Source organism: Anabrus simplex, chromosome 1 (genome assembly GCF_040414725.1).
Source record: "Anabrus simplex isolate iqAnaSimp1 chromosome 1, ASM4041472v1, whole genome shotgun sequence".
NCBI lineage: Eukaryota > Metazoa > Arthropoda > Insecta > Orthoptera > Tettigoniidae > Anabrus > Anabrus simplex.
Genome location: NC_090265.1, coordinates 484,890,651 through 484,908,844, shown reverse-complemented (window position 1 = coordinate 484,908,844; position 18,194 = coordinate 484,890,651). Strand labels below are relative to the sequence as shown.

The 18,194-nt window shown below is 38.1% G+C and overlaps 1 protein-coding gene across 2 annotated transcripts in view; it reads left to right on the top strand.

Moving 5' to 3' along the window:
* Positions 1-18,194, top strand: part of Lrr47 (Leucine-rich repeat 47) — a 112,771-nt gene that overhangs the window by 28,664 nt on the left and 65,913 nt on the right. The window contains exon 1 of one of the 2 annotated variants that reach the window (XM_067144714.2): positions 14,872-15,031. The exons of the other annotated variant lie outside the window; for it this stretch is intronic. Coding sequence (XP_067000815.1) covers positions 14,903-15,031 — 129 coding nt within the window. The 5' untranslated portion in view covers positions 14,872-14,902. Of the gene's footprint in view, positions 1-14,871; positions 15,032-18,194 lie in introns of those variants that run through there. 2 annotated transcript variants of the gene reach the window in all.

Sequence of the window (18,194 nt, the reverse complement as noted above, 5' to 3'; positions counted from 1 at the left end):
AGTTTCTACTATTTTCTGACTTTCAGTAGGTCCCACCTTAGTCACCAACTTCCTATTTATGTTACCACCTTGGATTTCCTTGGACACAATAACCTCAGCCTCATCACCTGACTGCATATTGCTATCCTTGTCCATCTTCGGTTTCCTACTAATTTTTCGCGATCTCAAAGCTATTTCCCCTTGCAATTCCTCTGACATTACCCCTTAAATACAAACTTCAACAAAATGACCTTCCTAACATTACTCGGTGAATTTAACATGTGCGTACTCATTAAAAGAACTGATCCATGTATATTGCCATTCAGAATCACTTTTTCTGAACCTTTCGAGTCCCACGTTGCTGGCGACACTTTGTGGCTACTCTGACCACTACTATTATACCTTCATATCTTCCACATAATATAAATAACATTTGTTTGAGCGCCAGTTGCTTTTTTAAGAAAAACAACAAAATTCGGTAGAGCATACCTCTTATATCAATTATCTCAAGGCGTGAGGTGATAAACTCACATATCTGGCAATATACAGGGATATGGATCAGGACAATATTAAATTACTGTTGCATTTCCACAATTGAGGATTGTACATGGAACTGGAATCACTTATTATAATTAAAATAAAACTGAGTTTATGACTATAATTTACGTCACAATGAACAATCATTTACGTCTTTTAATTTAACAAAAGAAATATATCGTGAGATTTGCGGTACAAAGAAAAGGAAAATTTAATCTAAACAAAAAAACTATTGGCATGAACTTGAAGTGAGATGTGATATCGCCGCTGATTACACTCTTCTTCATGTTATGAATGCATAACATGTCTGATGCTTTAATTACCTGTTGTCTGCATACACCGCTGTTGAACTTGAAAATTCTTGGGAAAACCTGTGAGCTGAAGTCGGGAGCCGTCTGTTGTTATCTTCTTATATAACAAGGAGTTGGCCTACATACCATGTACGCGTGTAGGGAGCTCCAATGTAATTACGTCCACTCAATATATTATAAATAATTGGAAAATATTATTGAGACATCTTGTGAAGTCCATCCTCACAAGAAGATGATGTTTCTTTATCAGCATAGTACCCGTTTCTGCTCGGATACAAGCACCACTTGTAGACCTCCTCGATTATTACCGGACCTCTTGAAAACACAACTCTTAGCTCTTACCATCACACTAAGACCACTTCTTCCATTTGATACCTCTGACTGTAACATATGATCTGCACGATATCAACTGCTTATGAACTGAGTAGATCTGATGAACTGAGTACTATCAACTGATTGATATCATCTGAATCTCTCACTACCGTTGCCTCGACTTATATCACCTCGCGATGACGACTCATCTCCCCACTCACTGTTCATCCCTTCCACTTCCACATACAGTAGCTGGCGAATACTGACACTTGGTCGCAATCACGTGTCCACGCACTGATGTCATCAGTCAAGCGTCGTCTAAGCGTACCCAAGCGGTCCGAGAATGACTGTACCGAATGCGTCACCGGGAAATCTCCTTGTACACAACATTCCCAGTTAAACATAGCCTCGATTGCAAAATACTATGCCAGCTCATCTAGCCAAAGTTACAAGCCACAGCATGACAATATGAAACCAACAAATCTCACTTACTACAATACAGAATAATTACAAACATATTCACTTAACCTATGATGAAATACAATAATATACGTGATACCTAATTATTACAGTCTAATTGATGAGAAACAGAATATATAAAATCTAATGAATCGGGTTAATAATAATAATAATAATAATAATAATAATAATAATAATAATAATAATAATAATGATAATAATAATAATAATAAATACAGAATGGAGTCTGTAACCCTGTTGTACGGTTACACAATCTATAACTTCCCCAGTTGACCTTGACTAGTTAAATTCATTCTAATAATATCTATTGTTTTATTGACCAGGATATTTGCATACATATTAGTTATGGCATATGAACATAAGTAATGAGTAGGCCTAAGTGATAAGTAAGTAATAATTTGAAGTCACCTTCTCTAAAACAAATATCCCGCCCTTCCGTTCTGCATATAGGCGGAGCTGTTTCCCCTTCCCCCACTAATAGTGCTGCTCCCCCTCGTACCTCCCTTAGCCAAGTTCCGCCAGGCAAGAGGAAACATAATTATAACACGCGCAGTGCGTAGAGAGAAGCAAGTCAGAGCAAGGATCGGATGGGAACCAGCTATAGGGAGTTTCACCAACTTTGATGGTAGGTTTTTATGTCACGCAATCGTGATGGAAACTCATTTTTTTTTAATTTTCTAGGGTTTTAAACCCATTAATTATATATATCTCTTTCTTTCTAGACCTTGCTTTTGAAAGGAATCTTCATAAGAATTAAAGCAGATCTACACCATACAACAGGCTGTCTCAAAATCGTTAGTTTCCTGCTACCAGAAATACCTTGTTTTTTGAAAGGAATTTTCATAAGAATTAAAGCTTTTAATATTATGATGTGGATATGGTCCCATTTTCCTTTTCTGAAGCCAAAGTTCAAATCTCCCTCAGTCAGTCCTGAAGCTACCGGCTGTCAGCAGTGTATGTCATATTTTAAAGAAATATCATTCAAATTTTAACTTGTGAATATTTTTTACAAGAAGTGATGCACAATTTTATGAAAAATAGTGTTTATTGTCTTTAGTGTATTCTCTTATGAAAAATAGTGTTTATTGTCTTTAGTGTATTCTCAAACAGTTCGTAAAGGACATGGGTTCGTCCATTTTTAAAAGTATTAGACAGCAACAATGATGTATCTTCATCTGTAATGAGACACTATGGCTGAAGAAGTCTTAAATTAGACGGAACATGTACCAAAGAATGTTCAATATATTTTAATATTGAATGTGTTTTCACTTGTAAAGTGAAGTGTATTGATTGGGTGGAGCATTAAACCTAACACTAGTTCTTAATTTAAACTGTATCAGTGCGGATCTATATGATGAAGTTTGTACATTGTAATAAGCCTGTATATGCGGCAATCCACACATTTCATCGGAGTTTGTTCCTACAGCTGCAGCATTTCACGTCCGCACCAGAACCGAGAAGACTCCACAAAGGAATAGGGGAAACCCACAGTCACTCTGTGTATTCTGCGAGGCCCAATCTCATTGGGGACAAGACTGTAAGTCCATCACAGACGTAAATTTTCAGATAAGCAAATGGAAGAGTTTGAATAATTTCCTATGTCTGAATACTGGACACACAGGGTCTAACTGTAGGAAAAGGCATGATGCTCTAAATGCAAGAAGCAAAAACACCACAAGCCACGATATTACCACTTCTGTTGGCAGCATTGGTGTCTCTTCCAAAAGCTTTACTTATTTACAAACTGCTCGCATCATCGTTACTGGATTCACTGGACTCACCAGAGTTAAGCATTTTGTGTTTGACAGCGGAAGCCAGTCTAGCTTTATCGCAAACAAATTGATTGAGGATTTAAAGCTTCAAGTAGAGGGATTATAATTGGGCAGTTTTGAATCAGAATATCTGTTTGTTTCACTATGAATGGCACTGCAACTAGCTCCAAAATTGACATAATTGCTTTCGATATTCTCATGCATTTACTGCCGAGACTAGCGTTAAAGACATCACTGCTCTCATGCGCACCCATAAATTGAATTTTGCAGACACAAAGAAAGAAGGGGAAGACTTTCCAGTAGAAGTTCTAATAAGAAGCGTTCATTATCGGAATGTGGTAAAGGTTGCCACTTCTATATGAATTTCATGCTCCCTTGTCTTCATTTTCACGATATTGGATGGGTGCTCAGTGGAAATAGTTTCAGAATATCTGTAAACTCAGTTACAGTGAACCTCATTGATCTAGATTAGATGACACCACCACTTCTAGACAACAAAGTTAGAAACTTCTGGGACTTCAGTGGAATCGGAATAAGCGCAAACACGGGTCAGATGTTGGGCACTAACGATACGATTATGGAAGAATTTCGATCATCCTTCTGAGTAGAAAATCAATTACCAGTAGTTTCTCTTCCCAGGAAAGCTGATTTGATTCTGCCAAACAATCAACAGAATGCAGAGGCACGTCTGACGTTGTTATGCAGAAGACTAGAGAGCCTTGAGAGGCACATATAATTCTCACATGTTGGACCATATTACCAATGGGCAAGTGGAACATACACCTATAAAAGAGACAGTACGAGAAACCTATCTTCCCCATCTAGCTGTAATAGGAGTAGACTGGTAAGTGTGAAGTGGAGAATTGTTTTCGATACTTCTGCCATGAGAAGAATTCACCATCCTTAAATGATGCCTTGGAGATGGGACCCAACCTTTTGTTAGATACCCTAACACCTTTATTGTTGTTGAACTACTCTAACCCTTCTCGTGCGGTTTAGAATGTATTTTGCAGCTATCATCTGTGACATCACTCAAGCATTTTTCCTACTTACCCTAAATGAAAAGGATAGAAATTTGACGAGGTTCTTATAGTGTGAAGTTACTCAGGACACTGAAGAGAATTATTAGACATTGGACAAAATTGCAATTTATCGCTTCACTCAACTACCGTTTGGTTTAACGCGTCTCCATTTCTACATTCAGTGACGCTGAAGTAACACGCAGCAGAACACAAGGACAGCTTTCCCATCGTTGCGACTGTTGTAGACACTAGCACATTTATGGACAACTTTGTTATCGGCACGGAGAACAGTGATGAAGCAGTTACACTTTAATAGCTGACTGCTCTGTTCTAAATAGGCCTCCAATTCAAGGGACTTAACAGCTATCTGGAATGCTGAAGGTTGAGATATGCAGAATGTGACATCAGTTCTAGGAGCTCAATGGAATGCAGAGAATGATTGCCCTTACATCGATCCTGACAGTATCGCGTAGACATTACAAGATGTCCCAACTACTGATTGACAGCTCCTGCAAACCAGTGCAAACTTTTATGATCTTCTGGGATTATTGTCTCTTGTCTCCATTATTGGTAAAATACTGTTACAGGACACATGGTGTAGAGGCATAAAATGTGATAGGAGCTTATCTAATGATCTTGTAATCTGCTGGCTTGCTTGTATATCCAGCCGATCATCATCTGATATACGAATTCCCCGACGGGTAGCTACGCCACGAGAAAACAGCTTTTACGTTCATGTATTTTGTGATATTTCGGAGAGGGCATATGGAGTAGTCATTTACATTCAATCAGACCTGGCAAGCCACACGACAGTTCATTTGACATGCAGTAAGAACAGGCTTATGCCTATGAAAAGAGAAAATCTTCCAAAACTGGAACTGTTTTTATAAGGCCACTCTCAGGACCGATGCCACTGTTGCATTGGGCTGGATACAAAGAAACCCCAACAAATGGAAGACTTTTGTAGCCAATTGGGGGACTGAGATACAGTCACAAATAAATCCTTGTCAGTGAAAATGTTACCCTGGGAAGAATAACTCAGCCATTTTGTCACGGGATCTCAAAGGAGACAAAATTGAAGCCTGTAATCACTGGTGGCACAGACTTTAATAGATCCTCCATTCTGAAGAATTGTTGGCCAACCCACAAGATTCCATTGGATACAACACTTCCTGAAGATAAGATCGTGCGATAAATTATGATAGTTACCAAGCCCCAAGCCCCAACCCCAAATTCAGCTCATACTGGCTACTGCTTCGCACAACTGCATGGATTTTTCTATTTGTATATAACACTTGCCAGAAGGAAAATGATGGAGCTCAAGAATTAGAAACAACACGTTCTTACTGGATTAAAACAGTTCAACGAGAATATGTCTACAAACAGACCAGCCAGTACAAAGAAAGGGATTTTCACACATGAAATGCAGGCTCTACAGAATAATCAGCCAGTAGAAAGGGAATCTAAAATAGCCCGTTTCAATCCCTTCCCTGATGGCAAACTCATCCACTTAGGGGGACGGCTTCGATATGCTGATATCACTTAGGACCGGAGACAGCCCATTATTCTGGACGGCTCTCATCGCTTCACAGCCTTGTTGATTAGAGAGCCACGCATCAGATTATGCCACTTGGGAGTTCGCATTTTGTTGTCCGAACTTTGAAACCAATTTTGGATACTGAGAGGCCATTACGCAGTGAAGAAGTTTTATGCACCTGTCTGTCATGTAAAATTATGAACAGCCCTCTAAGTGGACAAACAGAAGCCCTACCACTGCCACCACCACCTGAACGAGTGACACCTTCAAAACCATTTAATACTACTGGAAGAGACTTTGCAGGATCCCTTTACATAAGGAACAGAGGAGTGACGGCAAAAACATACATAATGCTCATCACATGTGCAAGTATACGAGCAGTTCATCTAGAGCTTTGCAGTGGCATGACAATAGACAAATTTCTGATGTCACTTCAGAGGTTCGTTGGCTGATGTGGAATACCAAATGTGATCTACTCGGACAATGCAAGGACATTTCATGGTGCTGACGAAGAATTATCAGAGTTAATTACAACCCTAGTTGCTGCCAAGACCCACCACTTCCTCACTCAACATACAGTAGAATCACCTGGAAATTAATCGCTCCCAGAGCGGCTTGGTGGGGAGGATGGTGGGAAAGAATGGTCGGACCTGTGAACCGCGTCTTCGAAAAATATTGGGTCAAACAAGCATGAATGAAGGAGGACTGCGACTGTACTCATCAGCACTGAAGCCGCACGCAACTCCAGATCTATCACTCAAGGCGACAACAAGGTGCTGACACCAGCACATTTTCTTATTGGGGACCAATCAACATCACCTATGGGATCAGAGTCTCAGCAAAAAGTCAGATTTGACAAGAGAGTTCAGGCAGCAACAAAAATCAGCTGATGACTACAGAAACGCTGGAGTAGGGAGTACTTGATGCTACTTCAGAGTTTTCATCATGTTAGACGTCCACCAAGCAAGTATTCAAGATTACAGGTTGGAGACATCGTCCTTGTTCTAGACCAGGTGAAGCCACGTCACTCGTGGAGGAAGGACTAGTGATGGAACTGGAAGAGTGAAGAGATGGACTGTAATGCTTCCCACTCCTGGAGGAGGTCGAATTGTGAGACCTATTCAGCTGGTCATACCACTGGATGTGGTCTAGGGGAGGGAGGATGTGGTGGGACCTGTTGATATAAACACTCCGTGAAAAGGTGGAACCTGTTGATGTACAGACTCCCTGAAAATTATACTGATAAGTGTTTTTGATTTAAATATTCTTTGAAATAATAATGTAAGAACAACACAGTGTTTCTGTTGTGTTTTCACCTTCACGTCTACACGATAATTTACATTTCATGGAGGCTTAACATGTAAACATTAAGAGGTTAATGCTAAACTGACAGCCCCTACTTCACTGGAAGCTAAAATGACAGGCTTGTTGTCATACCAGATACTTGACAGTCATCTCTCACTAACATATCATAGGTTCCTCTTCCTGCCGTTATCATGTCAGCATCAGTCCAAAGCTCATCAGTCGGTATCCTGTATTTTTTTTTTGCAAAGTTCCTGTGCCTTGTAGTTCACACTCAGAATGGAGAATATCCAACAGATGAACTGAACTGAAAAATCTGTCCATGTACTGTATACTGCTGAGCTAGGTGGTAGAGATCTACATAATCAAATTATCACTTTTGCACTGATATCCAGATTGTGAAATGCAGCATCATTCAGAATACTATCTCCCTTTCCTTCAAACAAAAAATGTCAACTGGTAGCCCATCTGGAGCAGCATAGACAAAATTTTTCAGGCTACATGGATTTGCCTTTCCTCTGACAAACTGACACCTACCTGCCCCCAGAATGGTACTATTTGTTCATCAATGGAATGTTTGTCACTTTGTGGGTTATCTAGGCAAGCCTGCTGAATATTATTGATCAGTAGTTTCAACTTCCAATACTTGTCACTCAATTTTTCATTTGCATCCACTTCTGTGTCATCTACAAGTTTCAGGTCGCACCTTATCTTGAAATATCTTGCTCTTGATATTTTGTTCGCAATCTGTGGGACCCGGGTCTTCCTGGCCCAATACATTTGTAAACAGGGATATTTCAAATAAGACATAATAATGGTGTTAGCAAAAATGTTCCTCATCTCGTTTACTGTGGCATCCAAACAAATCTCTTTGTCACGTAGGTATCTACGGTTTGTAAACTCCATCAGTGTGGCAAATATGTTGCTTCCAACATATCTGTAGAATCTTGAGAGAGGAGGGACTATTTTCAGCTCTTGTACAGGTTCTGGTGGAGGTGCTGGGGAAAATGGTTCAAATACATCAGACCTCTTCCAGGTACCCTTGTACTGGACACTTTCTTGATCATTTTCTCCTTTGCCATCTTCTTCATCCTCCTCCTGAATGTGTGTCCCGTTACAGGAAGTAAAGTGACGAAAGTTCTTTCATTCTTGTCATCAGAAAGGTCGGACATATCGGACATGTTCCCATTGACAATTTCCAGAATCGCATTGGAATAAAGGCCTATAAAATATTACTTCAAGTGAGACCCACTGTAACCTGTAGGTTACATCATTACAAGATATGCCACTGTTCATTACGCTTTGCCGATTCCTATAGAATTATTCATGAATTACGTATTAGTGAACTTGTAGAATCATTACTACACTTTTTTAGAATACTAGAACTATTATTATTACTGGAAAAGTGTACTTACTTTCACTGTGATGCGATTTCCGCCAATAACTTGTGGACTCCATTTTGTAAACATTCATTGTGACCAACTGTGGCGAGATAAATGTCTGAAAATCAGCGTACCCGATGCCGCACTGTCTGAGATGGTACTGGAATCATTAGTAGCGGCCTGCACTGCTTGGCGACCGAGATAAAAAATTGGGAACCTATGTAACCTATAGGTTACGCCGGGCCCGAGGAGGTTAAACATCTACATTATAGTATAATTTAAAACCATATCATGACTATTATAATTTCTTTTAAAAAATTAAATTGTACAGTTACAACACACATTAAATATCAAGCTTTTGCAAAGAAACTCTGCAAGGACTTAACAAAGGAAATTAATAGTCATCAGCTGACATACGGAGCAGTGACGTGGCCGCTTCGGGCCGGTCTCGCTCCAGCGAACATGACCATCTATGATCATGTTCCGATCCATCTGTAAAAAGTCTATTTGGAGTTAAGATACAATTATTTTTGCACCACCAATGTTGAGGCCACAATAACAGCTGCAAACTGTCAAATTTTTGAGCAAAACTACCAAACTACCAAAACTACCAAAAACTACTGTGGAACTTGCTCCTATAACCGTCCAGAAACACAGGAATTCACATAAGATATCACTTGATTTTAAGTGTGCAACACAAGTTCAACCTTCGATCTAAGACTTTGTCATCAAGTGACTTTAAATGACATCATAATGCTTTTATACTTCTGTTAATTTTTGATTTGTTCTGGCCACATTTATTGTAACTTTGCATAACGTTTTTACTTTTATATGTCATTTCATTACCATCTCATCCCCCTTTTCATCCACATCATTTTATTTTAGACTATGTCTTTGTTTATATTCTCGATTAGGCTGATGATGGTCCAAAAAACGGACCGAAACTAGTACCTATAATGTTTTAACAAACGCTAAATAATCTTAAGTATTGAGAATGTGGAACAATAAAATTGTATTCATTTTTAAGCCAAACCTACCAAGTACTTTAGGAGTTATAGAGGGGGATAATATCCACGTTTTGAGATGCTTCATAGGCTCCAAGTATAAAAGCACGGCTATCTAGGCTACCATCTCTACGATACGGGTGGGGTGGAGCTCTAAAAGTGCAGCAGATTGAAGCTATGTCCAGCCAGGACTCGGTATTTCGGTGAGACGATATTCTGACTCTCTAGTGTTCGGTTCCAGTGGAACATTGAATTTTTCTTCAGTGACAAAAGGTTAAAATTTACATAATTGACGCTAAAAGAATGTGTTAAAATACAATTAAGAAAAGTATTAAGAACAAATGAGACATGATGGAATTAAAACAATAAGTAATTATACCAAGGTTGTGGGCCTCTTAGTCTAAATGTGCAGTATGTTGCAATTAAAAACAAGGAAAATACACTGTGTTGAAATTGAAAATAACAGTCTGTTTTCGTTGAGTCACAATGACAAGTAATCAAGAGGGCAGCGAGAAAAATTGCGGTAACTAATGTTTGTGAAGAGAACAAATGCCAGGTAAAGTGTGAGTGACTCATAGTAGAAACCGTCAATGAAGCTCATATCTGTAATGGAAAAATTGAATGTGTATTAGAAACTTGTGCTAATGAGTAAAAAATAAGCGTGAAGAAAACTTTAAACTTAATTATTAAATAGTTGCCCTCTCGAACATCCAGACCTTCTCAGTTCGGTGGTCCCGTTCTCACTGGTAATGTCTGTTGCTGGTCCAGCTGTGTTTGTAAGGATGGGAGGAGAGAAAGGGAGGGAGGTGCTGAGCTGGTGGGGTGAGGGGGAGGGAGGAGTGGTGTTAAGTTGGAGAGATGGAGGCGGGGTTTGTTTTTATTACAGAAGTTTTTGACAAATATATGGAATGAATGTTTCAAGTAGAATGTTCTTTTTTTTCATTAATTTCATTTAAATTATGAGAGGGGTTTCTAAACTGATCTATATCGATGTAGATGCTCTTGAGAATGTTGAGCAAAGTGCCTTTTTGCTCATAATGCAAGATCTTAAGATCTTTATCTATTGTTGTATATTCATGACTGGATTCTTTATGTTGCTCACTCATAGCTGAAAAACAGTTATATTTGAGAGCGTTGTGGTGTTCAGCGTACCTTATGACAAAATTGCTGCCTGTTTAACCAACATAGCTGGAATTCCAGGATTGGCTTTCTAATTTGTAAACTTCGGAGTTCAAGTATCTAGGCCTACTACTACTACTACTACTACTACTACTACTACTACTATTATTATTATTATTATTATTATTATTATTATTATTATTATTATTATTATTATTATTATTATAGATTTGGTAAATGCTACTACTATTGAATGTGAAAGTAGAAAACTTTTGTTTAGGAGCGAAGTATTTTTCTAAGGTAGTCTTTAGGTCTGCTTTTATATCTATTGACGAAGGTTCTGTTGAAGCTGTTGTATTCTGCAATATTGTAAATAGTATTATTTTCCTTTTTGTAATTCTTGCGAGATAAAGGAATGGTTAATGCTCTGAGTACCATGCTATTGTAAGCTGCTTTCTTATGTATGTCTGGGTGTAGAGAAGTTTGTTGGATGATATTGATGGTGTGGGTGCTTTTTCTGGATATATTTAAAGGATGAAGTGTTATTATAGTTGCGCATAATGGTTAAATCCAGGTAATTAAGGGCATTATTGTTTTCTGACTCTATGGTGAATTTTATATGTGGATCAGTGGAGCTGAGAAGTTCAAGTATTGTATTGCTGCTAGTAATACGAGAGTCTAAAATAACAAACGTGTCATCCACATAGCGTGCCCAACGTTGAATGCTTTTAATCTTAGCAATAATGTGAGAATCTTCTAAATGATCGATGTAAATATCCGCAAGGATCCCTGAAGCCAGTGACCCCGGTAAATGACATTATTGAAAGTGAAGAAATTGTTTTCAATGTGAATTTCGGAATCTGAATAAATTCTTCTATTTTGCCTATACTTAATTTACTGAATTTGGAAAGATCATTTTTAATCAGTTGTGTGGTGGTGTTGTTAATGGGCACATTAGCATACATGTTAGTAATATCAAATGAATGAAGTGTGTGGTGTTTGGATAAATTAAAGTACTTAATTTTATTGCAACATTCTATAGAATATTTCACTGATGTATTGGCTTGAAAATGATAGCGTGATTTAAAGAATTTGTGAAAGAACTGAGATACTTTGTAAGTCAGACTATTTCTGAAATTGATAATGGATCTTACGGGGATGTCGGCTTTATAGATCTTGGGTAGCACTTTCGCTGTGGAAGGCTTCAGATTCATGATAATCATTTTGGATTTTTCAGGGTCATTAAACAAAAATGAACCGTTCTTAAGAATGGTTTTCAGGTCTTTGTGTTTTATTTATTGGATTTTTTTAGATGTTATGAAGTTATTTTCTGTAAAAAACGTTTGTGCTTGTATTGAACAGGAGGACTTATTAAATTTCCTTTAAAGTGAAAACAGTCAATATAGAATGATTTTAATATCTTGTAACTTGGCAGGGATACAAAATCAAAACCTATTTGGAAATCATCTCAAATGGGCTTTAATTTTCAAATTTAAATTTTTCAGTTTTCAAACACCAGGTATAAGTTATTATATGCCGGGCGAACTGGCCGTGCGGTAAGGAGCACACAGCTGTGAGCCCATCTGGGAGATAGTGGGTTCGAACCCCACTGTCGGTAGCCCTGAAGGTGGTTTTTCGTGGTTTCCCGTTTTCACGCCAGGCAAATTCTGGAGCTGTTCCTTAATTAAGGCCATGGCCGCTTCTTTTCCACTCGTAGCCCTTTCCTATGCTATTGTGGCCATAAGACCTATCAGTGTGAAAAAGAAAAGAAAAAAAGGAGTTATATGATATGCAACTGGTTCTCCCCAAGTATTCTCATAGCGTAATGGCTAAGGCGCTTGCTTCGTAATATGAGGTACCTAGGTTCGAGTCCTCATTATGATGAATTTTTTTATTTTCTTAATTAGCTGTTGTATTCATTTGCATGGCTCCGTTCACATGTTCTTTTATTGATGATATATTTCACTCAAATGTTTAATCACAATATTATGTCTATTAGGAAAATGCTTTTATGTGTACTACTTATAGAAAGTGATGTTACGATTAATTCCATTCATCATTGATATGCACTTAGGACTGTCACCCAGGTGGCAGATTCCCTATCAGTTGTTTACCTAGTCTTCTCGTAAATGATTTCAGAGAACTTGGAAATCTTTCAAACATTTCCCTTGATAAAAGTATTCCATTCCTGAATTCCTCTTCCTTATTGATATTTGCCCCAAATAGTCCTCTTGGATTCCAACTTTATCTTCTTAAATCAAACATTAAAATGAAATAAATTATCAATAAAGGGAAATGTGAGGAACTAAACGAATGCACAGAGCTAGTTTGCAAATAGAGGATCGTGGAGGCAAGTTATTACAGAAGTTTGTAGATAAAATGCTCAAAGGCAATAAGTCCATAAGGCAGGTGCGTGTGTGTATGTATATATATATATATATACACACACATTCGAATCTGCCCTAACGGACACCCTTATTCAGCGGACACCTCCCTATATGGACAATTTTCCTTGGAACCGATTTTATTTTACATAAGACAAGTGTTAAATTGGCCTCATTCAGGTGGACACCTCAAACTCCGGACAGCGGACATCACCATTTGTCCCGTCCACTTGACTTAAGCGGACACTTAACACGTTGCGGGACAATTTATTATGCTGGACCATATGTCATCCTTTCTTTTAAAACAATTCTTCAGACATAAGGAAATCGCCTTTGAATGTTTGTATTATTTCGAGTGCAAGGGGGGAGAAGGTACATTGGAATGCAGTTCTACCTAGTGGTGTATAGGCCTATTCTGAGAATTCTAATTGCCCAGAAATTCTGCCAGAGACTGTTGACTCAATTACCTGGGGATTTTTTTTCCCTTCTTGCATCATTCTATTCATAACTCAGATTGTTGCTGATAAGGTCGAGCTCAGGTAGCCAACTTGAGAAGGAAAAGACAGTACAGGTGCTAATTAATGAGACAGAAATAATGTAGCATTTCAGTTGTTTGTTAAACATGAGTAACAAGGGATGATCGTGTTTGGATCTCGAGGCAAGAAGAAATGTGATTGTAGAAAGTGACAAGGGATTTTCAGTGAGAAAGCTTTGCCGAAAAATTCAACTGCGGGAAAACTCAAATAAACACTATTGTGAAGAATAGAACTGAAATTTTAAAGGAGTGGGAGGAAAATAGGAATCGAGGAGTGAAAAGAAAGCGGGAGTCAGTTTTTTTCAGAAGTGAACGTTGCGGTATACGAGTGGTTCAAGTGTGCTTGAGTGAAGAAACGGTGTGTGAGTGGACCAATGTTACAAGAAAAAGCTAGAGAAATCTCAAATAATCTGAAAGTTGAGAATTTTGTAGCTAGCAATGGTTGGTTAGATTGTTTTAGAAAATGCCATAATGTTAATTTCAAAACAGTCTGTGGAAAAGGTGGTGATGTGTCTGCAACTGAAGTAGCGGATTGGAAAGATAGGTTACCAGACATTTTGAATAGTTACGAACTGAATGACATTTTGAATGTTGATGAACCTGGTCTGTTCTTTAGGGTGATCCCAAAGAAGTCACTAACTTTGCTGAATGAAAGTTGCAAGGGTGGGAAAATGTCAAAAGAAAGAATCACCATCATGTTTTGTTGTAACGTACTCTGTGAAAAGAAAATCCTTTAATAATCGATAAATCCTTGAGACCCAGGTGCTTTAAAAACATGGACTTAAATTGTCTTGGTGTCGAATGGCATGCAAATAAAAAGGCATGGACGACATCAGCATTATTCGAGAATTGGCTCCTAGCTTTGGATTCCAAGATGAAGGCCAAAAACCGTAACATGATCTTATTGCTAGATAAAGCTGCGTGTCATCCAGATATATGGCTTTCAAATGTAAAACTCTTGTTCCTTCCACCCAATTCCACTTCTCATCTTCAGCCATTAGATCAAGGAATCATTCAAGCATTCAAATTAGACTATCGTAAGAGGGTTTTACGGTCATTAGTGGCACATATGGATGAAGCAGACTCAGCTTTTGATTTGATGAAGATCAATGTTGGCGATGCAGTTTCGTGGACAAAGGCAGCCTGGATTGCAGTCAGTGAAACCACAGTCAGGAAATGCTTTGCAAAATGTGGAATCGCTAATTCTACAGTTGAAGAACAAGCAGATGATGAGCTTGAGACCTCAGCAACGACAACTGGATTGGCGTATGATGTTGAAGCCGAAGAAGAGAATATTCCTTGCTGTGACGATCTCGAGGGCGACTGGCAGTCCCTACTCCAGGACGCACTTTACGGTAAGCTTTCTGTGTTATCAAGTTATACAGTAATTGTGTGTTCCATGTATCGTAAGGTCCATGCTTGTTTGCACCTCAACTCCTCATTCATTTTCTTCTTGTGATAGACAGCTTTTAATTCTTTTAAGCTAAATTTTCAGCTTTAATTTAATACACTACACTTCGTAAATATTTCTAGCTATCCATAGCAGCTTTCATTAGTCGTACAAAAGGAGCATTTTGAATAAAGCTTGTTATCGTTTTACAGAGCCCAAATCAGGAACGAAAAGTGACTATGGCGGTGAGGCGGAAGAAGAACAAGAAGTTCTGTCAATGAAGCAGGGACTAAATATGCTTAAACAGATAAAGAATTTGTGTGTCACGCTGGACCGCGAGTATGGCGAGAACACTATGGAACCAAAATTTGGTAGAGCATACCTCTTATATCAATTATCTCAAGGCGTGAGGTGATAAACTCACTTTATTCAGTTTTTGAGAATATCGCAGTTAAGAAAACATGTGCTAAATTTACACAGACAAAGCTTAACAATTACTTCACGAAGCTGTAATGTTTGTAAATGATGTAAAATCACTTATAATAACTCTGTTTGAAAGACTAACACAGAAATGGCTTAGAATAATGAAAATAAAGATATGTATGCTTGTATTTAAGGTGGATGTTCTTTGCCATTAAAATGTTCAATTATTTTTACAAACTTGTTTTAGCGGACACCTCTCGTAACGGACATTTTTCCTCGGAACCGACGGTGTCGGCAAAAGGGAGGTTTGACTGTATGTATATGGAAGCACATAAAAAAGACAGTTATGAACAGTGGCAGGGAACAAAAATAAATTTGAATTTAAATTAAAGGACAATGCTAAACCTGTGTACTGTGGCTACTCTAACCACTAATCTTATACCTTCATCTCCTTCACACAATATACATAACATTTGTTTGAGCACCAGTTGCTTTTTAAGAAAAAACTACAAAATTTGGTAGAGCATACCTCTTATATCAATTATCTCAAGGCATGAGGTGATAAACTCACACATCTGGCAATATACAGGGATATGGATCAGGACAATATTAGATTACGGTTGCATTTCCACAATTGAGGATTGTACATGGAACTAGAATCACTTATTATAATTAAAATAAAACTTAGTTTATGACTATAATTTACGTCACAATGAACAAGCATTGACGTATTTTAATTTAACAAAAAAATATATATAGTGAGATTTGCGGTAACATTTAAAAAGAAAATTTAATCTAAACAAAGAAAGCTATTGGCATGAACTTTAAGTGAAATGTGATATCGCCGCTGATTACATTCTTCTTCATGTTATAAATGCATAACATGTCTGATGCTTTTTTACCTGATGTCTGCATATACTGCTGATGAACTATTGAAATTCCTGGAAAAACCTGTGAGCTGAAGTCGGGAGCCGTCTGCTGTTATCTTCTTATGTAACCAGGAGTTGACCTACATGCCATGTATGCATGTAGTAAGCTCCAATGTAGTTATGTCCACTCAATATATTATAAGAAATTGGAAAATATTATTGAAACATCTTGTAAAGTCCATCCTCACAAGAAGATGATGTTTCTTTATCAGCGTAGTACCCGTCCCTGCTCGGATACAACCACCACTTGTAGACCTCCTCGATTATTACAAAACCTCTTCAAACACAACTCTTAGCTCTGACCATCACTCTAAGACCACTTCTTCCATTTGATACATCTGACTGATACATATGATCTGAATGATATGATACCTCTCTCCACCGTTGCCTCGACTTTTATAACTTCGCGATGACGACTCGTTTCCCTACTCTCGGGTCATCCCTTCCACCTCAACATACAGTAGCTGGCGAATCCAGACACTTGGTCGCAATCACGTGCCCACGCACTGATGTCATCAGTCATGTGTCGTCTAAGCGTACCCAAGCGGATTGCAGATGACTATGCTGCATGCGTCACCGGGAAATCTACTTGCACATTACATTCTCAGTTAAACTTAGCCTCTGTTGCAAAATACTCTGCCAGCTCATCTGGCCAAAGTTACAAGCCACAGAATGACTATATCAAACCAACAAATCTCACTTACTAATATACAGCATAATTACAAACAAATTCACTTAACCTATGATTAAATACAATAATATGCGTGATACCTAATTATTACAGTCTAAATGATGAGAAACAGAATATAAAATCTCATAAATCAGGTTCATAATAATAATAATAATAATAATAATAATAATAATTACTGAATGGAATCTGTAACCCTGTTGTATGGTTTCAGTACCTTCTATTTCGGAGCGAGCGCCTTGACCACTCTACTTTGCGAATGCTTTCCGAAACGTTGCTTATAACTGGTGTAAGAAAATGTAACCTCGTTTAACATTATGGAAGTTTGACTTAAAAGGTCCATAACATTACAGACTCCCCTTGTTAGGCCTGTTGGTGATAATTACCAGATACAAGCACAGGAAAATAAGCTTCATACATCTGACAATAGATAGGACCTCAGTCAAAAGCGAGCAGTCTCTGTAAATCAGTCCAGCCAATCCTGTATATCGGTGTCTAGCTACCTAGCGCTTATGCGGAGGTGGTAGCATGCAAGTCAAAGTCCCAGCTGATTTTCATTCCCGGATAGTTTACCTCACCATCTAGTTTACCAACGGATGGTTGAACTGGCCCTAAGCCGTATGTTCTGAGCCGTCTTTGGAGAGACAGTGTGAAATAAGCTTGAATGGAGGTATTAAAGTAGGGAAGATAATAATATGAATAAGTTGGAATTCAAGAGGACAAATTGGGGTAGATATTTGTTTATAGTAAGAGGAATTAGGGATTGGAATAATGTAGCAAGGGAGATGTTACATAAATTTCCCACTTCCTTGAATACATTTAAGATAAGACTATATAAACAATTGATAAGGAACCTGCCACCTGGGTGACAGCCCTAAATGCAGAACAGTGGTGAATGATTGATTGAAATTGCTAGATACCTGTTCAAATATTGGCTGTGTCATGAAAAGGTGGTAACTTTATTTGTAAAGTAAGTATTGTAGTTTGTATTAAATGTAACTTAAAAGCTCTTCAGGTAGTTGAACACACAAGTTCACTATAAATATTACACTATAACATACCTTAAAAAAAAACCACACTATTACCGG